At 37.3% G+C, this 25311-nt stretch overlaps 1 protein-coding gene across 2 annotated transcripts in view; it reads right to left on the reverse strand.

Annotated features, from left to right (window-relative positions):
• Nucleotides 1-25311, reverse strand: part of CDK17 (cyclin-dependent kinase 17) — a 111714-nt gene that overhangs the window by 33407 nt on the left and 52996 nt on the right. The window contains exons 1-4 of one of the 2 annotated variants that reach the window (XM_006871805.1): nucleotides 17945-18103; nucleotides 8985-9149; nucleotides 4388-4521; nucleotides 4119-4244 (exon numbers count right to left, since the gene is read on the reverse strand). In XM_006871805.1, the coding sequence (XP_006871867.1) occupies nucleotides 4119-4244; nucleotides 4388-4521; nucleotides 8985-9149; nucleotides 17945-18062 (543 nt within the window). In that variant the 5' untranslated portion in view covers nucleotides 18063-18103. Of the gene's footprint in view, nucleotides 1-4118; nucleotides 4245-4387; nucleotides 4522-8984; nucleotides 9150-17944; nucleotides 18104-25311 lie in introns of those variants that run through there. The other variant, XM_006871804.1, reaches the window with a different exon arrangement.

The following is a 25311-nucleotide window of genomic DNA, read 5'->3' on the forward strand; positions in this document are numbered from 1 at the left end:
TGATCCAAGAAGAATGAAGTCCTTGACAACTTCAATCTTTTCTCCATTGACAAAAATGCTGTTTATTGGTCTAGTGGTGAGGATTTTTGTTTTCTTTACATTGAGATGCAATCCATAGCCAAGGCTGTGCTCTTTGATCTTCATCAGTAAACATTCTAAGTGGGCTTCACTTTCAGCAAGCGAGGTTATATCATCTGCATATCACAGGTTGTTAATGAGTCTTCCTCCAGTCCTAACGACACGTTGTTCTTCATAGAACCTAGCTTCTTGGATTATTTGCTCAGCATAAAGGCTGAATAAATATGGTGAAAGAATACAACCCTTCGCACTCCTCTTTTAAATTTAAACCATTCAGTGTTCCCATGTTCTGTTTGAACAATTGCCTCTTGGTCCATGTACAGATTCCTCCTGAGCACAATTAAGTGTTCTGGAATACTCATACTCTGCAATGTTGTCCATAGCTTGTCATGATCCACACAATCGAAAGTCTTTGCAAAGTTAATAAAGCACATGTAAACATCTTTCTGGTATTCTCTGCTTTCACCCAAGATCTATCGGACATCAGCAATGATATCCCTTGGTCCACATCCTCTTCTGAATCTGGCTTGAACCTCTGGAAGTTCTCTGTCAATGTATGCTTGCGCTATTTCTGTATTACCTTTAGCAAAACTTTACTCGCATGGGATATCAAAGAGATTGTCCGATGATTTCCACATTCCGTTGATTCATCTCTCTTTGGAATGGACACACATATGGATCTCTTCCAATCAGTTGGCCAATAATTGTCTTCCAAACTTCTTGGCTCAGAATACTCCTTAGAAGTGGGGATTTTGAAACTTCAGTTTGTTAATGTGAACACATCATCAGGAAAGGGGAACTGCTAGAAAAAGGTATCAGGGTTGGTAGAGTGAAGAAGGTTGGTAAGGTTGGAAGCCCTGGGTGAGAGACACAGCAGCCTAAACAGTGACAAACAAACCTGACAACAACCATGAAGATGGCACAGGACTGGGCCACAGTTTGTTTTGTTGTACACGTGGTCACTATGATGGTAGCTTACAAGAGCACAACAACTTGTTAACATATTGTGATTAGAAAATATAAAAATTACGTCCTACATGTTTTATGCTTGCAGAAAAACAAAGCTAAATTCACATTTGATGTCCTTGAAATTTTTTTTTTTAGTAAATGATATATTTTCCATGGGAGAATGAACACTGATACAAATCAAAATTACTTTTCTTTTTCCAACGTCCTTTCCATCTAGCCTCTAACTTTCACTGTTTCCTTTCATCCTTAAACCCAAGACATATGTATTTACACTAAACTCACCCCCTTGAAAAAAATTATTTATATATAAAGAATGTATTTTATTTATGGACACATGAACTCTAATGCAAGTGAAAACTTTTTTTTTCCCCCATCCCCTTTCCATCAATCCTCTAACCTTCAATATCCTTCCCCTTTCAGTTATAAACATTAGGAAAAATATTTCTATTTTGAAGAATACTTTCTTAATATGTCTCAAAAGAAACTGTGCTTGAAGTGGTACAGATTAATAATAAAAAGGGAAACACTAATAGAGCTGGAAAGATATAAGAATCAAAAATCAGGGAAAATGGTAGGAACATCCAATCAACAAAATAACTTCAGAAACTGAACATTAATTAGAGTCATAATTTTCTTTAATTTAATACAGACTGCACAACATGGCTCTTAAATATTAGCTTTAACATTTACATACGCACTAAATTATAATTTCAATCCCAATCTGAACATTTATAACTCTAAAGTTTACTTTCAGAACTATTTTTGATAAAAATTAATAGCCAAGGGGCACTGATTGAATTGGGTGATCAAATGAAAAAGTATCCTAATATAAATTATCTGAGGTAGTGATCCTAAAATATGATAATCATAAACCTAGACCAAAAATCAAGCTGTTATACTTTTACAATATATTGGTGAGTATCAAAAAGTAATGAAATGAATGTGCTTGTCATCATGTGTGTCTATGTATGTATGTATACAGTATATTTTATTCTTTAATAGATTATCTAACCAAAATAGATGCTTTGGGTAGATAAAAAACTCTCCATGATATAAGGATAAAACAATGGATAGGAACTCAGGAGTCTGGGGGTAATTACTTTGCCCTCAGACACAAAATTCCACTGGTTCCAGGTCCTATCTATTTTGTTGTAATGATTTCTATGATCTATGCTCTACTTTCCATTTCCACTATGACTGCTATATCATCCCTCATTTTGAATAGATTCCTGTCATCTCTTTATCTCTAGTCTTTCCTCTAATTGATTGTATACATTTTCCTGAAACTATTGCTATAAAACAAAAGTAGGATTGTATCAATCGCTACTTAAATAAATACCTTGGATATCCTCTCACACTTCAGCAAATCCCAGACTCCTTGGCCTGACATTGATGACTTTTTATACTCTAGATCCATCCTATCCTTTTCAGAACCCCCAGACTTTTATTATTATATTTTAAACTATTATTCTACACTTATCTTTCACATCAGTTATAATTTTTCCAATTAAACTATATGAAATTTGTTTCTACTGCAGCTGTTAAGTGCTATCAAGGAGGTTCTGACATAGCAACTCTGTATAGGGTTTCCAAAGAGTGGCTGGTGGGTTTGAATTGCTAACTTTGTGGTTTCATGTTCTTTAATACTGGATTATTTTTATTTCTCTTCCGTCAATTTTGGTATTGTTAGGTGCCATTGATTTGTCATTCCGGCATAGTAAACCATGGGTCATCAGATTCAAAATGGCCAATACCAGTCCATTTCAGCTCACTAATGCCTAAGATACCGATATTTATGTGTTCCATTTTGTTTCTGACAACTTCTAATTTTCCCAGCTTCATACTTCGTACATTCCATGTTCCAATTTTCAATGGATGTTTACAGCTGTTTTTCTTCATTTTGAGTTGTGCCCCTTCAGCAAATGAAGGTCCCGTGGGCTTTTCTCCCATGGGCTTTACTCCATTTGCATCATCACAGTCAACTCTACTTGGAGGAGGCAGCCCTTCCCCAGTCGCATTTTGAGTGCCTTCTAACCTAAGGGGCTCATTTTCCGGCACTATGTCTGACAGTGTTTCTCTACTATTCATAAGGTTTTCAGTGACTAAATATTCATAAGTAGTTCGTCACTCCTTCTTCCTTGTCTGTCTTCGTCTGGAAGCTCATTTGAAACCTATCCACCATGGGTGACCCTGCTGGTATTTAAAATACAGGTGGCATAGCTTTCAAAATCACAGCAACTCACAAGTCACCACAGTATGACAAACCGACAGACGAGTGGTGGAATTTTTGTATATGTAATGTTAAATAGCTAATAATTGGCATGGCTCAGATTAGAACTTAGAGCTGTCTCCATATCTGTGCTTTTCTATTCCAAAGGAACAATGCTTCAAAATTCTCATGCTCTAGTCAAAGATATATATATAAAAAAAATACAATATGATGATCCTTGTGACGCTGCAGGAAATGTACTGGACCAAAAGGTCGGTTTGAACCACAAGGTCGGTGGTTCAAACTCACCAGCCGTTCCTCGGAAACCCTATTCAGGGTTGTTAATGACTTGGAACCATCTCAAAACGCAATTAATGAACAACAACATGATGCAGGTGGCCTTAGAGGTACATACAAACTACTGTGTAATAACAATGTCTTTGCAAATCAAAGGCTTACAGATGAGCCTTACAAATTTCCTTTGCTTAGAACACCCTTCTACCCATTGTCAGTTTAACAAATTCATACCCATCTTGTAAAGTATTGAGAATAAATGAACTATAGCTACATGCAGGGCAGTTTCTCAGTTAGGCACATGGGTAGGCCTCTCTGGCTCAAGGTCACTTGGGCCGGTCTGGCCTCTGGCCTGCTTGGGAAAAGTTATAAGCTCTTTAACTCTGCCAATTAGTATGTAGTGGCACCCCACACTGCATGCACAGTCTTGCAAATCCTATGGAGCAGTTCTACTCTGCACACACAAGGTAACCATGAGTTGAAATTCATGCAAAGGCAACTAACAACAACACTCAGAAACCTCAAACAAGCAGATCTGATAGTGTAGTACAGCAGACTAACAACTTACTAAGGAAGCTCTACGAGACCGTCGACTCATTGGTTGATCAAATGGTGGGCTGTTTATTTGCAACTTTTCAAGATATCCATCAGGTATTCTGATATCTGCAGGCAATGATAATCGCTTATTTAAATCCTAAAGAAGGAAAAATAAACTAATGTCATTTGCCTTCATGAAAATTTTCAAATGGGTACTTTATCTGCTATGTGTGTGTGTTTGTTTAAAAACCCAAGCACCACACACACACACATACACATTTCATTTTTTAAAATGGTTACCTCCATTGAGATCCGTCTATGTATACGATTTCTAAGACAAACACCTGTAGGGGACTGGACTTCATCAGATGATGTCCCAGAAGCTTGGTCACTCTCACCATCTGAACCCATTTTTAAATTTTCATGAACAATATCTGTAACAGGAAATAAAACATCTGCCTTAAAAGAAATATATGCTACTATATTACATGGGGTCCTGGTGTGGCACCATGCAGTAAGTACTAGAGTGCTAACCATAAAATCAGCAGTTCAAATCCACCAGTCACTCCTTGGAAACCCTGTACAGGGTCACTATGAGTCAGAACAAACTTGATGGCACTTAACAACAATAACATTACATAGCTTATTACCAGTACGAATTAGAGATAAAGAGCTTACATATAACAATTACAGCATAAAAGGTCTTTTACATTCTGGGTACCATAGATGTGGAGTTAATACATCAAAACATAATTCACATATCTTAAAATAGATGTAAGGAATCATTTTACACTGTCAGGTTATGAAAAATTATATTAAAAATATTAAATAATTCTGTCAAGAGTTGAATCATAAAATTATAGTCTGGAAAGTACACTTGGAATTTACTTCATCAGTTCTGTCATTTTCCAGATATGGGAAGTGAGATTTTTGAAAGGTTAAATGATTTGCATTGGTCACACAGTTTAAAGGAATAGAAACCTGGTCTTTTGTTTCTAATTTAGTTTAGTATTCTTTCCATTAAATAATGGTTCATTGTTTCTACACGATAAATCAAGCTAGTTCTTTGGATATTCTTTAAAGAAAAAACTTTTCAAAAGCTACTAATAAGAGTGTTTCACCTTTCACTGTAAAGTGTTTTTTAAAAAATTGAAAAATTACTCACTGAATATCTACTTTGTATCGGAACTATAAAACAAAGTTTCTGCAATCAAGATAAGGGAAGACTTAGGTATGTACGCATGGGCTAAATGGGATAGAGGTAATAACACTGGGAACAACAGCAACATAGGAATCAGACACAGTATGAATGGGAAAAAAGCTGAAATAATGTTAAGGGGCTTGACTGGATTGTTGTGTGGATATTGGTTTCGCCTGTCTACTACTGTAAAATAGATATTTAAGTGTGATAGAAATGAATATTGGGAATTATGATTACAGAAAGCTTGAACACCCAGTCTTCAGTTTATAACTTATTGGGTTAGCTAAAAGGAGAATTGGAATTTGCCCAGGGAAACAGGCTTCTTGTCAAGCCTCTGTGGAGTTTGGGTCTTTGGTATAATCCTAAGAAGGTTCTGGGTGGGACATTCCCCAATGAAAAAACATGCAGACCAACCTGGAATGGCTAGAAGAACAGAAAATAAACAAAAAAAAAAGATCAGCGGGGGAAAAAGCAGACTGTTTGGATGTTAGAAAACCAAGCAAACTATTTGCCTTGGAGTCAAAAAGGCAAGAAAAATCAGCCCATCAGGGTAAACCCACTTCTACTACTGAAATTCAAAGGAACACACAAGCAGTGCATGCTCGCTGGTGACAGTCCTGGTTTACTTGTGAGTGGAAGTGGGAGAAATGCAGCAATGAAGACACAGGCTGAATTTGACCATGTTCCATTAACACCCGTTGACCTTAAGATGAGAGAGAGACAAGGGCTGACTGGTCTAAAATTTAGGGAAATGTATGAACTCTTGAGCTAGCCTGACCTAGCCACTAGGGGACTAGAGCTGAGAGTGAAGCAGCCAGCTGGTCTGAAGTGGGAGGAGGCATGCGAGAACTCCCAAGTTTGCAGTTAGTACCCATTTGACATAGCTTGGATGGCTGACCAGAATTTAATAAGATGAAGATACAGATACAGGGAGTGAGCGTAAATTGCTACAATTTGATGAACTAGACCTTTGCTTATGGATGCAGTTGCTCAAAATTCCAACTGAAATGGAAGGATTCTTCATATTAAGGATCAAAAGCTTGCCTCCTCAGTACACTGGGGGTTTATATGGACAGGCAACTTAGACATTGGCTATCAAAATGAGTAGCTGGGGTGGTGCTGTGGGTTAATGCACTAGACTACAAAGTCAGTTTGAACCACAGCTTACCAGCCACTCCTCAGAAACCCTATATAGGGTCGCTATGGGTCAAAATTGACTATACGGCACTTAACAACAACAACAAAATGCACGAAATCGCTGGCTTACAAGCTTTCATGAGTGTACTTAGTATCAGAATTGCGGGGGGGGGGCGGGGTAGGGGAGTAAGGTAGATTGAATAGTTTCCCTATTGAATAGTTTTCCTCTTTTCCAGATGGATCAGGTGAAAAGTGATGGGGGGATGATTCAACTGTGAGTAACTGTTACCTGGACTAATTGCAAGTGTCACACTGTAAATATAGAAGATATGTAACTAAAAGTGGGGAGTAGTTAACCTTTCATTTCAGGAACAGACCACTCTAGGACCACTGAGAAGGAAGAACACGAACGGCGCATGAGTTTCTAACCAGAAAAGCGCCAACAGCAGAGACAGTGGCAGAGGCGATGGCACAGAGAGACAGAGCAGCTTAAGATTCTAGGCCCATGGACTGGGAAAGATTGTGTGCCTATGGGAAGGAGGATGGCATGTAAAATGTGCCCTTTGGACAGTTAAATGAATACATACTTTTAGGTTTGTATGTAAACATAAAAAAAATAAAAGGGAATAGAGACAAATACTGCTGACTGACAGTACATGGAGGGGATTATAATCATTGCAATGAAACGATGATCTGTTGACTATAAAACTGATCATCTGCCCTATAAACCTTGACTTAATTCACAGCAAAAACTTTTTTAAAAAGTTTCTGACCTCTAAAAAGCTCAAAAATCTGTTGAGGGCAAAAACACATTCAAATAAAAATACATGATGGGTTATAGCAAATGTTTTAATATAGAGTTAAATGTAGGACAAGCAAGAGAGATCCACTCCATTTGAGAATTTTAAAAACAAACTTATATTCTTGTATACCTGCTTACATTCGCATTTGTCAATCATCCTCTAAATCATCTAGCAAGAACAGTATACCAGAAAAAAATGCTAGCGCTCACATGCAATTCATATAACTTATATGTTACACAGTTATTCATTCCTCAGAAAGCATCATGTTGCTTCACATCATTTATTGTCTTGGTAACACAAGATTGAGAAATTCCCTATTCACAGTGACATTGTTGTTGTTGTTGTTAAGTGCCACAGAGTCGGTTCCGACTCTTAGTGACCCCGATACAGTTTCCCAGGAGCAGCTGCTGGGTTTGAATTGCCAACAATGAGGTTCACAGTCCAGTGCTAATTCTACAGCGCCATTCAGATGGTAGTGGTTTTCAACAACAAAGATACAGTGCAATTAAGCAGAGATGATTGAACAAAATTTATGCTGAGATCTGACAAAAATTAACTTAGTCACAAAAGTCAATGATTTTTGCCTAACTTTTTGAATGATTCCTAAAATTTAGTACCAGGCACATCTGAGGCCACATATTCTTTTTTTTCTCTCCTCCACATTCTTTTTTTGTGTGTCACACTTTAAAAACACAAAAGATAATGTAACTATGCAATCACTTCTTAGTAAAATCTGAAAATCTTCCTTCCTCAAGGAAATGTTGTGGAAAATATAGTACTTTCAAATGCATAGCTGAGTTTGCAAGAAAAGTGTGGATAATTCCTAGGAAGTAGAAAACAAAGAGAACCGAAAGCCCAAAGTTGTTATGCTTAAATTGTCTCTGCCACTTTCTTGGGAGGATTTGCTGATCTTGGTAAGAAGGTGCTGAGGTTTAGTTGCCACATTGGATAAGAAAGTAAAGCCCTGCACATCCAAGTTGAAAATGAGACCCTCCCATGTAAAGACACATCTCTCAAAGTGCTTGCTACACCTTTAGCATTGCTGTTGTTGTTAAGCACCATCAAGTCAGTTCCGACTAATAGCGACCTTGCATAGGGTTTCTAAGGCTTTAAATGTTCACAGGAGCAGAAAACCTTGTTTTTCTCCCATGGAGTGGCTGGCAGACTTGAACCATGGACCTTGTGGTTCGCAGTCCAGTGCTTATCATATAGAGCCACTTTGCTGCCACAACTACAACATAAAGCAGACTTAAAAAATAAACAAACAAAAAAAACCAGTTTGTCCTACTGCACAAAGACTACAAAAAAAGGAAGGTTATTGAGACTATGAATAAGATACTAGAGTACTATCTGATTCAACCAAGAAATAGTAATATCATTAACTAACAAGTATAGTTCTAAAGTGACTGCTAATTGGTATTTTCATTTCAGTTAACAAGTAAAACAACCAATGCTTATGTCAGAACTTCACTTGTTTGTCAGTGGTATGAGCAACTTCTTTGCTGAATCAGGTAACAGTTTTTGTGTAGTGTTATTGTTGTTAAGTGCTACCAAGTAGGTTCCAACTTACAGTGATCCTGTATAGTTTCTAAGGCTATAAATCTTTATCGGAACCATAAGTCTTTCTGCTACTTTCTCAACTTTGCTTTTTATCACATTTTATCAGACAATAAAGCTGGCTGACGTCCATACAACCAAAATCTAAATAAACACATGAATTATAGTCAGAAAATTAATAACAAGATAACCAAATTACCTAATCTGCTTCCATTTCTGGGCATTGCCATGAAGGAGCCAAGGCTTCCTCCAATAACACTGTGTGGTCTCCGCAGTGGGGCCTTCTTGAAAGACCCTGTGTACTGGTGGAGGAAGGAATGCATACTGTGAGAAGTTGGAGGTCTGCCATTCTTCACAATGGGCTCTGTGGTTCACAGTTTCCAAAAATCATTCCATTAACAGCCCAAGATCCAGGATCACATGAAGGTTGAGAAAGCAAACAGAAAGCAAAGCAAAATGTGTTAAGAGAAGTTTTTATATTTAATTTTATTTCTTCAACTATCTTTGCCAAATACTAGATTAAAAATTATTTCTATAGTTACAGAAAGTAAATATACAGTTTTTATATTTGAGGATAGTTTAATAAATTATACATTTCTTATATAATCAATATTGGTTAATATAACAAAACCCATTGATAGTTAATCCATCTGTTCATTTATCTTCAAGATTGTTTCCTACATTTATTGACTGCCATATATTTATTTACCTGTCTCCATGATGTGACATGCTGAATACTAGAAAAGGCATGGTGTTAGCCTGAAGGAGTTTATTACTTGCTAGACATTTAAAAAGGAATGCCAATTAGTGAATAAAACAAAACCACTTCAGCACAGATCAAAATCATTGGTGCTAGCTGGTCTCAAGTTGGCTCTGATTTATAGTCACCATGTTGTACAATCAAATGAAAAATTGCCCAGTCCTGCACCATCTTCACAATTTTTACGTTTGAGCCCATTGTTGTAGGCACTGTGTCAATCTATCTTGTGGTCTTCCTCTTTTTCTCTGACGCTCCAAATTTATCAAATATGATGTCCTTTTATAGGGATTGATCCCTTTTAATTACATGCCCCCAAATACTAAAGACAAAGCCTCACCATGCTTGCTTCCAAGGAGCAGGCTGGCTGCCCTTTCAAGACAGATTTAGTCAATCTTCTGGCAGTCCATGGTACGTTAAATATTCGTCACCAATGCTATAATTCAAATGTAGCAATTCTTCCACGGCCTTCCTTATTCACTGTCCAACTTTCACATGCATATGAAGCTACTGCAAATACCATGGCTTGAGTCAGGCATACCCCAGTCCTCAAACTGGTATCTTTGCTCTTGAACACTTGAAAGAAGTCTTTTGCAGTATATGTGCCTAATGCAATGCATCTTTTGATTTCTTGACTGCTGCTTCTATGGACACTGATTATGGACCCAATTAAAATGAAATAATTAACAACTTCAATCTTTTCTCTGTTTATCATGATGCTGTTCATTGATCCAGTTGTGAGGGGTTTTGTTTTCTTTATATTGAATTGTAATCCATACTGAAGGCTGTATTCTTTTATCTTCAGCAAGTACTTCAAATCCTTTTTACTTTTAACAAAAAGGTGTCATATGCGTATCACAAGTTGTTAAAGGACTCTTCCTGCAATCCTGATGTGATGATGATCTTTCTATAATCCAGCTTTTCTGATTATTTACTCAAACATACAAATCGAATAAGTATGGTGGAAAGATACAACCCTGATGAACATGTTCCTGATTCTACATCTCACAATATCCCCTAGTTCTGTTCAAATGACTGCATGCCTTTGCACAGTCAATAAAACACAAATAAACATCTATTTGGTACTCTTCCAGGCAGTTGGTCAAGTAACTATCTCAACTTTTATGGCACAGACCAGGGGTGGGAAATTTTTTTCTGTCAAAATTTGTAACATCATTCAAGAACCATACAAAATTATCCATTTAAAAATTACCCTGCTATATTTGGTCAAATATAATTAACTCATCCCTAATGGTAGGCAGCTCAAATCACCAGCTGCTCCTTGGAAACCCTATACAGGGTCGCTATGAGTCAGAACTGACTCAACGGCATGTAACAATGTAATGGCTGGAACTGTTGATGCCTTGGCAGGGCTAAATCAAATAATGAGGCTGTGGGCCAGTTGTTCCCTACCCCTGGCATAGACTATTTATTAAGTGCTTCTAGTGCTCTATAAGGAGTCCTGGTTGGCAAAGTGGGCTAACACGTCAGACTGCAAAGTCATTTGAACTGCAAGGTCGGTGGTTCAAGCTCACCAGCTTTTCCTTGGAAACCTTATACAGGGTCGCTATGGGCCGAAATCAACTGATGGCATTTAACAACAACAACAAAGTGCTCTATCGGGAGCTCTCGTAGCGTAGTGGCTACAAGTCGGGTTGCTAACCTCAAGGTCAGCAGTTGGAAACTACCAGAAGTTCCGTGGGAGAAAGATGAGGCTTTCTGCTCCCTGTAAAGATTTACAGCCTCAAAAACCCTATGCAGAGTCGCTATGATTCGGAACCGACTCCATAGCAAATACCACCACCATACTGCTGTATCAGTTTGTAGAAACATTTCAGTTGGTATTCCACCAATTCCTGGAGCTCTGTGTTTGCTAATGACTTCAGTATTCCCTTGCTTTGTTAGGATGATTGCCTCTTGAACCACAGAGGTCTGCATGAGCAAAATTAAGTGTTCTGGAATTCTCATCCATTTGCAGTATTATCCAGAATTTGTTATGATCCACACAAGTAAACATCTTTCTGGCATTTTCTGCTTTCAGCAAAAATCCATCTGACATCAGTAATGGTAAATTCCATTCCAAGTCCTTTTCTGAAACTGGCATGAACTGCTGCCACTTACCCATCGATGTATGAATGTAGTCGTTTACCAAATTACCTTCAATGAAAATTTGCTAGCCAAAAAGCTGTTTTCCAAATTTCTCGACACAGGTAAGTACTTATAGCTTTACATCCATCTGTTGAATCATCTTAATTGGTATTCTGTCAATTCCTGGAGCCTGTTCTTTTTGTCAAAGTCTTTAGTACAACTTGATTATATGATGCTTCCTGAAATAGGTGAATTCAACCAATTCTTTTTGGTGCTGTGGTTCTGTGTATTCTTTTTATTTTGATGCTTCTTACATGGAGTTCTCGTGTGGCACTGTGGGTTAATGCGCTGACTGCAAAGTCACGCTGAACCACGTGGTTGGTGGTTCAAGCTCATAAACTGCTCCTTTGAAACCTTAAACATGGTCACTCTGGGTCAGAACCGACTCAACAGTACATAACAACAACAACACCATTCAAACTTTTTGTTCATAGAATACTTTAGTAATTGCAACTCACGGCTCTAGTTTATTTTTTAGCTCTTTTAAGCTTAAGAAAACTTGTTCTTCTCTTTTGGTTTTCTAACTTAATGTGTCTGCACATTTTATCATAATACTTCACCTTGTCTTCTTGAGTCATCTTTTGAAAATCTTCTATTCAGTAACCTTCATCGTTTCTTCCATTTACTTTAGCTATCCTGTACATTTAAGAACAAGTTTCAGAATCTCCTCTGACATCTATTTCTGTCTTTTTCTTCCTTATTTTTCCAATGATCTATCTTTAAATGCTTCATACAACTCTTATGCTCTCTGGTCATTAGTTTACAGTGTGTCAACTCTACTCTTGAAGATAGTCTCTTAACTTTAGGTGGGATATACTCAAAGTTGCACTTTGGTTCTTATGAACTTGCTTTGATTTTCTTCATCTTCAACTAAACTTGGTTGTTCCAGTCAGACCTTGGCTCTGTCTTGACTGATGATATTGAGTTTTTCCATTGTCTCTTTTCAAGTACATAGTTAATATGAATAGTTGTATTATAAATAGTTACAAACACTTAATTGTGCTAATGAAGAATGTATACATATACCAAGAGGCAGTTGTTCAAACAGAACAAGGGAAGACCGAATGGTTTAAAAATTAAGAAAGGTATGCACCAAGGTTGGAGGAAGTCTCATTAACAACCTGCGATATGCAGATGATACACCATTGTTTGATGAAAGTGAAGAGGACTTAAACTACTTATAGATGAAGATCACAGACCACAGCCTTTGGTATGGGTTGTAACTCAATATTTAAAAAAAAAAATCCCCACCACTGGACCAGTAAACAACATCATAATAAATGGAGAAAAGATTGAAGTTGTCAGAGACTTCATTTTGCTTGGATCAACCATGAACACTAATGGAAGCAGCAGTCAAGAAGTCAGACAATGCATTTCATTAGGTAACTCTGCTGTACAACACCTCTTTAAAGTGTTGAAGAGCAAAGATGTTAATTTGAGGACTAAGGTGCAACTAACCCAAGCTGTGGTATCTTCAATAACCTCATATGCATGTGACAGTTAGACAATAAATAAAGATGACCATAGAAGAATTGATACATTTTAGTTATGGTGCTTGAGGAAAATATTAAAAGTATCACTGACTGCCAAAAGCACAAACAAATCAGTGTTGGAAGCCATACAACCGAAACGCTCCTTACAAGTGAGGGTGGCCAGAATACATCTCTCATACTTCAGATATATTATCAGGAGGGACCAGTCCCTGGAGAAGGACATTGTACTTGGTAAAATAGAAGGTCAGTGTAAAAGAGGAAGACCCCCAACGAGATAACGATATGGATTGGCACAGTGGTAGCAACAGTGGGCTCAAGCACAGCAACGATTGTGAGGTTGATGAAGGACTGGACAGTGTTTCATTCTGTTGTGCATAAGATCACTAGGAGTTGGTACCAACTTGACAGCACCTAAACAACAACAACAGAAACACAACGGGATAACACTGCATATAATAACATTTGATTGATTACCTATTTCAAGTCTTTTGTGTATACTTCTAGGAGTGGGATTACTAGGTCATATGACTCTTTCATTCTGCTGTGCACAGGGTCGCTATGAGTCGGTACCGACTCCATGATACCTAACAACAACAACAAATGATAATTCTATATTTAACTTTCTAAAGAACCAAATCAATACAAAGCCCACTGCTGTCAAGTCAATTTCAACTCATAGTGATCCTATACAACAGAGTAGAATGGCTCCACCAGGTTCCCAAGAATGTCATCTTTATAGAAGTAGACTGTTAAATTTTTCTCATGTAGAGTGTTTGGTGAGTTTAAACCACTGACACCAGATTTTAGCCAAGCACTTAACCACCAGGTTTCCCTTTACTGAGGAAATTAGATGGGTTCATTTTTGAAGTTCTAAAAAATTACTCAATACTTTCCCAGTTACAAAATAGAAACTTGATGTACTGAGAATTCTTTTTCCTTACAGGTACTGTAAAAAAATACATATTTCTCAAACTTCAGTTTGCAAAATGTTTTACTACTATGTATATTATTTGTTGTTGTTGTGATATGCCGTGGAGTCAGTTCCAACTCACAGCGACCCTATACAGGGTTTCCGAGGCTGTAAATCTTTATGGGAGCAGAAAGCCTCATCTTTCTCCTGCGGAACAGCTGGTAGTTTCAAACTGCTGACCATGAGATTAGCAGCCCAATTCATAACCACTACACTACAAGAGCTATTATTTAGATACAACTGTATTGACTGCAAAGCTGTTTGAACTGCAAGGTCAGCAGTTCAAGCTCACCAGCTGCTCCTCAGAAACCCTATACAGGGTCGCTATGGATCAGAACCGACTCGACGGCATTTAACAACAACAACGTATTGAATTAAGGCCAGCATACTTAAATCACCCAAGTTTTCAAACATCCAAACTATTTTTAACATGTTATTTTTGTTTGTTGTTAGGTGCCAATGAATTAGTTCCAACACACATCAATCCTTTGCACAACAGAACAAAACACTGCCTGTTCATGGACCATCTTTATTTACAATTACTGTTATGTTTAAGCCCATTTATGCTGCCGTATTGCCAATCTATCTCATTGAGGGTCTTCCTCTTTTCTGGTGACCCTCCACTTACCAAGCATAATGTCATTCTGCAGGGTTGGTCCTTTCTGACAGCAAGGACAAAGTACAAAGCCTCATCAGTCTCAATCTAAGAAGCATTCTGGCTATATTTCTCCAACACAGATTTGTTTCTTCTTCTAGTAGTCCATGGTACTTCCAGTATTTTTTCTAAACAATATAATTCATATATATTGATTCTAATCAGGTCATCCTTATTCATTGTCCAACTTTCATAAGCTTATGAGGCAACTGAAAACACCATGAGTTGGGTCAGGCCCACCTTAGCCCTCAAAGTGGGATCTTTGTTCTTTAACACTTTAAAGAGGTCTTTTGCAATAGATTTGCCTAATGCAATGTATCCTTTGATTTCCTGGCTGCTGCTTCAGTAAGTGTTAATAGTGGATGTAAGAAAAATGAAGTTTTTGACAACTTCAATCTTTTCCCCATTTATTATGATATTGTTTACTGATCCACTTGTGAGAATTTTTGTTATTTTTACATTGAGGTACAATCCATACAGAAGACTGTAATCTCTGTTCTTCATCTGTAGGTATTTTAAGCTCTCTTTGCTCCCAGCAAGCAATGTTTTATCTTCCTCCATTCCCGACACCCCATTCTTCTTCATATAATCCAACTTCTTGGATTATTTCCTCAGCATACAGAATGAATAAATATGGTGAAAGAATATAACCCTAGCACACTTGTCCTGATTTTAAACCACTCTCAGTGTCCCCTTGTTTTGTTCAAACAACTGCCTTTTGGTCTACATACAGGTTTCACAAGTTCACAATGAAATGTTCCAGAGTACTTCACAATGTTGTCAGAAGCTTATCATGATCCACACAGTCGAAACCTTTGCATAGTCAATAAAGCACAAGTAGACATCTTTCAGGTATTTTCTGCTTTCAGCCTAGATTCATCTGACATCAATAAATCACATGCCTAGTTTCAAGTCCTCTTCTGAATCCAATTCAAATTTTTGGCAGTTCCCTGTAGATGTACTGTTGCAGCCATTTTTAAATAATTTCCAGAAAAATTTTACTTTGATGTAATATTAACTATACTGTTCAATGATTTTCACATTCCATTGGGTCATCTCTCTTGGGAATGGGCACAAATATGGATCTCTTCCAACAGGTTGGTCAGGTAGCTGCCTTCCAAATTTCTCGAATAAGATAAATGAGAGTCTCCAGCACAGCATCAGTTTGTTGAAGGATTTCAGTTTGTATTATAACCATTACCAAAGCCTTGTTTTTTGCTAATTCCCCCAAATGCAGCTTGGATTTCTTCTTTCAGTACAATTGGTTCTTGATTATATGCTAACTGGTGAAATGCATAGTATTGAAAAAGCGTTTCTTTTGGTACAGTAACTCTGTGTTTTCCTTCCAAATGGCTAATAAGTAACATAAAAAAGATGTTCAATGTTACTAGTCATTTGGAAAAGGCAAATCAAAATCATAATGGCACACACCCTTCATCCCACTATAGCTTTTATCTGAAAATAGTTATTATCAGAAAAAATTAAATATAATAAGTATTAGTGTGCATGTGAGAAACTAAAACCCTCATCTACTGCTGGTGGGACTATAAAATGATGTTAAATGGTGCCGCCACTGCAGAAAATTGGTGGTTCCTCTAAAAGTTAAACATAGAATTATCAATGTTGTTTTTTGTTAGATGCCATGGAGTTAATTCCAACTCACAATGACTTAAGCAATTCCACTCCTCAGTATACACACAAAAGAACTGAAAACAAGGAATAGAACATTTGAGTGCACCCAAAAACCCAAGTGCTCATCAACACATGAATTGATAAACAAAATATATCATATACATACAATAATTCAGTCACCTGTTTAGATAATCATTATGCATATAGAACTTTATAGAAATGAAGCCACAAACAGGCAATTTCCAAACTTCCTATATGCTTTTCAGCAATTTAAACTAGGTTATAAGAATAACAAAAATATTTAAATGATAATGCAAGGTCAGTGGTTCAAACTCACCCACTCCAAGGCACTTAACAACAACAATTGGTAATTGTTCTTGTTATTAGGTGCCATCAAGTTGTAACTGGCATATAGGGACCCTATGCACAACAGAACAAAAAACTGCTCAGTTCTGCGCCAACCTTACAATTGTTGCCACGCTTCAGCCCATTGATGCTGCCACCTCATCAATCCATCTCGCTGGGTGTCTTCCTCCACCTTATCAAACATGATATCCTTCTCCAGGGACTGGTCCCTCCTGACAATATGTCCGAAGTATGGGAGACGAAGTTTGTCCATCCTGGCCTCCAAGGAGCACTCTGGCTACACTACTTCCAACGCAGATCTGTTGGTTCTTTTGGCAGCCCATGACACTTTCAATATTCTCCTTCAACACCATAACTCAAAAGCATCAATTCTTCTACAGTCTTCCTATTCAAAGTCCAACTTCAGCATGCATATGAGGTTACTGAAAATACCATGGCTTGGATCAGGCACACCATAGTCCTCAAATTTACATCTTTGCTCTTCAACACTTAAAACAAGGTCTTGTGCAGCAGATTTGCCTAATGCAATGCGTCGTCTGACCTCTTGACTGCTGCTTCCATGAGTGTTGAAGGTTGATCCAAGAAAAATGAAGTCTTTGACATCTTCAATCTTTTCTCCAGTGATAAGAATGTTGTTTATTGGTCCAGTGGTGAGGATTTTTGTTTTCTTTACATTGAGATGCAACCCATACCAAAAGATGTGGTCTTTGATCTTCATCAGTAAATGTTTTAAGTCCTCTTCACTTTCAGCAAGCAAGGTTGTATCATGTGCATATCACAGGTTGTTAATGAGTCTCCCTCCAATCCTGATTTCACGTTTTTTCTTCATTTAACACAGCTTTTTGGATTATTTGCTCAGCATACAGGTTGAATAACTATGGTGAAAAAATACAAACTTGTCGCACACCTATCCTAATTTTAAACCAACAATGGAATAGAAGAAAATTCATCAGGGTTAGAAACTAAGAGCTGTAACACTGTTAAAATAAGAATTAAAAAAAAATTTTCCTAAGAAATCAGGGAATGAAAAAGATAAATTAATATATGCAAGTTACTATGAACTTACTTGAAAAGCAAATTTATATTCTATTTATAAAGCAAGTAAAAGGCAAAGCATTTCCCCTCTCCAAACATTTACCATTATCCTTGCTGCTGTTTTCTTCAATCGTCATTTGTTCAGCCAACTCGGACAATGATTCATCAATAGTCTGGCTTCCTCGAAGTGTGAGGGAGAGCCTTCTCTTAAATTTTTTCATCCTATCAATTTAATGTGCCTTGAAAATTCCTGAAAGAACAGAATGAACAAAAAATTAAGGCCGTGAGTATTGTACTGCTCAAGAAACATGTCACTCCTAGGTTTTACCGAACCTTTGTAAAGAGATCTAATGAAGAATTCTAACTTCTGTCAAGCATCACAAAAATCCAAACCATTCTTTTAAAAAATATCTACACTGTTATTAATTACACACTTGTTGGACATCATTACAAGAGCAGGAATTCCACATAACTAAAGATGGTGACTTTAAGCTATACAACTTGATTTAGAAGAGTTTGGAAATTTTCTTAAAATGTGCATTTTTAACACCAATACTGAAAACATGTCAACGGTATCTTCATGATTTCATCACTAAAAATGCCAATCATCAAACTGGAAGCAGTCAAAAATACCATAAGATAAAAGTGAAGAGGGGTGGAGAAAGAACGGTAACTTATTTTATTAAACAACTTCAACAAATAGCTCTGAAAAAGTAGTTTTTAAATCTTTTATAAAGCTGATATATTAGTCTGTTCCCCTTAGCAGGCTATTAGTAGTCTCTTCCTGTAACAATACTAAGTTTTAGTTAGAAGAAAGGAAAGCCAAACCAACAGCTATCATAACGTCTACTCCACATTAGACTTTTTAGATCTATTAATGTATTCATTTTAGATCTATTAATGCATTCAGAGTCATTCTGACTCTAAAGGACAAATTATAATAAATAAAACAAAACATAAATGATAAAACTGAAATTAAAAAAAAATTAACTATGGTTGCTGTCAGCTGCCAATGAGTCAACAACAAATAGGGTGAACCATGCATAATAGGATCAAACTGTTAGGATTCCTATGGTTTTCATTTTTAGAAGCTGTTCTCCAGGCCTTTCTTCCTAATTTTAGTCTGGAAGCAATGCTGAAATCTGTTCAGCACTGCAGCAATATGTAAGCCTCTACTGAGACAAGTGGTGGCTGCACTTGAGACCCAATTGCTGTAAATTGAAACTGAGTCTTCTGCAAGGAAGGCAAGAATTCTACCACTGGATTTATTTACCATTTCCCAACATTTTAACATCTCTGAAATCAGGATGCATTTCACAATTAATGGAATATAGCTGGTAGGTCTTTCCTTTCTTGTTGTTGTTATGTGCCATGGAGTCGGTTCTGACTCATAGTGACCCTGGTACAGGGTTTCCGAGACTGTAAATCTTTACACGAGCAGAAAGCCTCATCTTTCTCCCACGGAAAAGATGGTAGTTTCGAACTGCTAACTGTGAAATTAGCAGCTCGATTCGTAACCACTACGCTACCAAAGCTCCTAGTGGTACACAAAACAATGGTACAACTCATAGGGACATCTTAGATTTGATGAAACAAAATACTTGCTACCAAAACCAATTCTATCAAAATTTACCTATAGCTTCCTTTCTATCTTGCTATTTATGATTGTTGCAGACTGCGTAAACCTGGATAGCACTTGAAACATGCCTAAGGTTATAATCCCATTTGGGAATGGGTTGTCTTTGTTTGGTTAACGATCAGTGAAGGACATATTTTGAATGAATCTTTTTTGAGATATAAAGGAGATTAAACAAACAAGCAAGAGCAGCAGACATGGCTAAGATAGATGCCAAGATACATGGAGATCTCCAAGTAACCAGGAAGCAAAAGCTGAAGAGACAAAGGTCTTCCTCTTGAGGAAAGCCTTCCCTTAGAGCCAGCACTCTGAATTCAGACTTCTGGCTTCCTAAACTGTGAAAAAATAAATTTATTTGTTACAGTCATACCATGTAGTATTTCTGGTATAGCAGCATTGGATAACTAAGACAATGGCTTTTGTTTTGCTATCCGATACATGATAGTTTGAAAGTATTAAATAGTTACCAATAAAAATTTATGGAGTACCTTAACTGGATTAAGGACAGTTTATATATACATACATATATATACATACATATACACACACACACATATGTTGTTGTCAAGTGCCATCAAGTTGGTTCCGGCCCATGGTGACCCTGTGACCCTGTATAGGGTTTCTAAGGAGTGACTAGTGGGTTTAAACTGCCCACCTTTCGGTTCAAGCCGACCTTGCAATACAGCACATGATCCTGCACCTCTCTCGCGCGCTCGCTCTCTCTTTCTCTCTCTCTCTCTATATATATATCTATACCTATATATCTATATATCTATATCTATATCTATAGTGAACATTGTTTTTCTCCTGTTTATAAAAATATTACAAAAGGTTTACAAAGGTCAAAGAATATAGAAAATATAAGAAAGCAATACCATCACCAATAGTTTGGTAAACAGATCATTCTCTGTGCAAGTGATGTTCATTAAATTACCTCTGGAATTTGGGTGAAACAAAAGATACTAAAATATGTAATTCATAAAAGAGTACCATGGTCACATAAATATTTAAAATCTAAATTTAAATAAAAACTGTAAAATGTTACACAGACTTAATAATGAGTAGTATGGAGTCCTGGTATGGTTCTGTGGGTTAATGCACTGGACTGCAAGGTAGATTTGAACAGCAAGGTTGGCTTACCAGTCACTCCTCAGAAACTCACACAGGGTCACTGAGTTGGAACCAACTCAATGGCACTTAACAACAACAATATGGTGTTCTAACTGCATCTGTCCACAAACTATCATTACTACTTAAAATAAAACCTAAATGCTCCATTAAACATATATAATTTCACATAAATTGACTCCAGCAATATATGCTGTTTCATAGGCTGTTTTCCCATCAAATATTAAATTCTAATTTTTCACCTTAAACTATATCATAGAGATGCATTTAAGTAAATTAATATAATTATACATCATTCTCTTAAAAGGATTTTCAATATTCCACTATATGACTCTGGTAGCGTAGTTGTTATGAATTGAGCTGTGAACCTTAATGTCAGCAGTTCAAAATTACCAGTTGCTCTGCAGGAGAAAGATGAGGTGTTCTGCTCCCATAAAGACTTACAGCCTCAGAAACCTGTACAGGGTTCGCTATAAGACGGAACCGACTCCACGGCACATAACAACAACAACAACAACATGGCTGTACGGAATCCTAGTGTGGCACAGTAAGATAAGTACTGGACAACAAGGTCAGTTTGAACCACAAGGTCAGTGGTTCAAACTCATCAGGTGCTCCTAGGAAACCATACACAGGGTAACTGTGAGTCGGAACCAACTAAATGGCATTTAACAACTATAGCATGCAACTGTACGTATGCTTTATGCTCTCTGTTTTATCAAATAGAATACTAAAATCATTTACTCAAGGGTTGAGATTTCATTTAAAAAATTAATTTTACAACTTCATCAAGAACATTCTTAAGTAAAACTGCTTCTGGTTTGTTTCCCTGCATTTACAGAAATTCTTCGGTTCACTAATTAGTACAATTTGGTGCCACTGCCATGATTTGAAATAAGGAGACATTTACACATCACTGCATATGCACCATCACAGCACCTGTTAACACACTTATAAAAGGGAGTTGTTGTTGATAAGGGCTGTCGAGTCAGTTCCAACTCATAGCGATCCTTTATAGGATTTCCAAGGAGTGGCTGGTGGATTTGAACTGCCGACCTTGTGGTTCACAATAGCATTGCAGTCAAGTGCTTATCCTACAGTGCCACCTCAAGACTCCAAAAAGGAGGGATGGGAGGAGGGCAAATAGTATTTAGTATTACAAAATTAAGGTTTGACCTTGAGGACCCTCTGAAAGCCCCCAGGTGTCACAAATGGTTAAATACTCCACTCCTCGTCAAAAGACTAGCAGTTTGAACCCACAGTGAGGCACCTCAAAAGCCAAGGCTAATGAGCCTTGAAAACTCTATGGTGCAGTTCTACTCTGTGTACATGGGGTCTCCATGAATCGGAATCAACTCAATGACAACCAACAACAACAATTTCAACTAATGTATCTTAGCAAACTATCCATCACCCAACATTTAGGAGTATTGTGGTGACTTGTGTGGCAGCTATGCTGAATCTGGAAACCATGCCACTGGTATTTCAATAGCTACCAGAGTTACCCATGCTGGTGATAGGTTTCAGCAAAGCTTCCTAACTAAGAGCCTGGTGATCTACTTTCAAAAATTAGTTAATGAAAACCATATGGATCACAATGACAGGACGGATAAATCAATGAAAGAGAACATTATAATTTGGTAAAAGAGAGAGCCAGCAAGGGTGAGGAAGCCAACAGACTCAATCAAGTATGCTGCTGATCATGAGGCTACCACAAGGCCAGTCAAAACTCCATTCTATTGTCCAAAAGAGTGGTATGAATCACAACGGATTCAATGACAGTGCTTTATCCTATTGCCATATCAAAATGAGCTACCAGTTAATGAACAGAGTACAATTTTTTTGTGAGGGATGAATTCAGGATTAAACCTTCTAGAACTACTTTAAATGAACCTGTTGTTATGTGCCATCAAGTTGGTTCTGACCCATAGAGACCCTGTATAGGGTTTCTGAGGAAAAAGCTGGTCAGCTTGAACCACCAACCTTGCGGATCAAACCGACTTTGCAGCCTAGTGCATTAACCTACAGGGGCCACACCAGGACTCCCAAATGAACCTAGAGCTCAGAAAAAAAGTAAAGTTTAAAGTGTGGATTTGAGAGTTACACTTTTAAAAAGTGGCTGAGACACCAGAGATGGAGGCAGAGATGAGGACATGGAGAGACGAAGCAGCTGAGGACTCTGGAATCATAGAAGGAGAGGAACTATATGCTGGTGGCCAGGAGACAGGCTCGCAGAATGTGCCCTTTGGTTGTTTAAATTACTATATATTCCTGAGTGTTTCTGTGTACGCACACCCCCCCCCCAAAAAAAAACAAAACAAAACACACAAACAAAACAGGGAATGGAAGCAAATACTGTTGAATGATGACACATGGAGTAGATTATAATCACTGCAATGAAACGATGGTGTAAAGCCGATGTTCTCCCATGTAAACTGTTACTCCATTCAAAATAAAAAACTTAAGGAAAAAAAAATAAAACTGGCTGAAACAAGAGCAGGTGTATGTTAATAAGATGAAAGGTCCAATACTTAAGGATGCCTACAATTAACAAGTTAAATGTCTTCAAAGCAATTCCAAAAAGAACAGAGACACAAATCTGTGACAATTAAAAATAACAATCTGGGTCAATAATTAATTTTAAGGTTAAGGAACCAGAGTTCAACGAAGCTCAAAAACTCAAGTGGGTTGCCCAACTCCCTGAAAGTGAGAGGCTCAAGTCTTAAAACTCTGCCTTGGGGATTCCAATTCCGTTTTTTTCCACGCTTCCAAATTTCCAGCTTTAGAAAACAAATTTTTCACTTTATGGCTTACAGAAAGAGTTGAAGTCTGGCATCAGGAACAGATATCAGGAAGGAAGTAATAGTGCATGCATCACCAAGCACTCCAAACCCTGCTCCACATGCAGTCTTCATAAACTTTCTGGATACATAGGATTGGAGAAAGATATTGATGTACATGGAAAAATAGTTCATTCTTTGGAACATTAAATGTTCTTTTGGGAACCTTCCCATGCCTTGCCCTTTGCATCTCTACATTTGCATCCTTTGTGCTATAACAGAAATATCACAGCAGTAGGTCAGAACTAAGGGGTATTGTTGTGACCCTCAAGTTTGCAGTTAGCAATTGAGATCTTGTGCAGACATAGCAGTGTGGAGGACTATGCCCTGTAACTTGTGAGGTCTGACCTACAGGCTAGGAAATGTTACACATGCAGTATTTCTTCCAGGCTCAGAAGAAGAAATGCTGCATGTGCAGCTGGTGCCAGAACAGAGGGGGAAACAGAACTGATAAGCAACTGAAACTCCCAGTGCCCACCCATTATCCCTTGGGTTCAATAAGATCATAATCAAACCTAAGCCAGTCGTTAAAATGCCTCTTAACACTTATTAAATGTTTCTTCTCAATACATTCATTGATATAAATAACCATCATCACCAACCTCCCTATGTTTCTAGGTTTTAGAAGTTACTTTTTCATTGTTGATGGGTTGTTGTTTTTTTAGTTTTCTTAAACATATTTCTGCATATATCATCTGTTGGTCAGTAAGTTTAAATTATCAAAATGTAGTTTAAAAATTATTCAAAATATAAATACTTTCAACATTAGTAATCATCAATTGATTTGCAGATGAGAAGTTTCTAAAGAAAGGGCATTTGTTTCAAACAGCTTTTCAGTTTCAGTGAATTCAGAAAGTCATCTACTACAGATGTCATAAGGCTTTTGATAATAATGGCCTCACTCAGAACAGAACCAAGAGAGTGATTGTAACCAGTTCAGGTGGTGCCTCATTTTGATACACAATTAGTTATATACAGAAAGAAAAAAAGCAAATTGAAAAAGAAAGATTAACAAACAAATAGACTTTCTTTCTTTCTGTGAAACCAGAAATTCAGCAAAAGATATTAACAGCTGTTTTAAAACCAGTGCTCTGTCAATTATCATGATCTTTGGTGACTAGTGAAACATACTACTCTACAAAAATTAAAATTTCTTCATTGTAACTGAAAAATAAAGTTGGCAATTCAAATTATCATTCTACAGTTCAGTTACAGGATGAGATCTCCTTCTAATCATGTGTCTGCAATAAATACTATCATTTTTTCTCAAAGTACACAAACAGATAGTAGAATATCTGAGCCCTGGTGTGGCACTGCAGGATAAGCACTGGACGGCAAGGTCAGTTTGAACTGCAAGGTCAGTGATTCAAACTCACAATTCACTCCTTGGAAACCTTATACAGAGTCACTATGAGTCAGATCCAATTCAACAGCACTTAAGAACAACATCAATTATTTTAGGCTTGAAATTACTTACATAGTTTCTACAAAAGTTGCATTTTTAAACAATACAATAAGCATTGGTAGTTGACAGCTTTAGGTAGTGCATGCCCTATATTCTCTCTCAGAGTAAATCACTTTTTTATTTGGTGAAAAGTGAACTAGGGATAATATTAGAATAATTCTTCTTGTTCTGTACCATTAATATTAGATAATTAGATAATATTAGAATATTAGATAATTCTTGTCCCGTACCATTGAGACCCCATAGACAGAGTAGCACTGCCCCATAAATAGGGTTTTGTAGGCAATAATCTTCATGGAAGTAGTTCACTAAGTCTTTTCTCTGTTGAAGCCGCTGGTGATTTCAAATCACTGATCTTTTGATTATCAGGCAGGCTGGCTCTTACCCATTGTGCCACTGGG

Source organism: Chrysochloris asiatica, unplaced genomic scaffold (assembly GCF_000296735.1).
Source record: "Chrysochloris asiatica unplaced genomic scaffold, ChrAsi1.0 scaffold00174, whole genome shotgun sequence".
Taxonomy (NCBI): Eukaryota; Metazoa; Chordata; class Mammalia; order Afrosoricida; family Chrysochloridae; genus Chrysochloris; species Chrysochloris asiatica.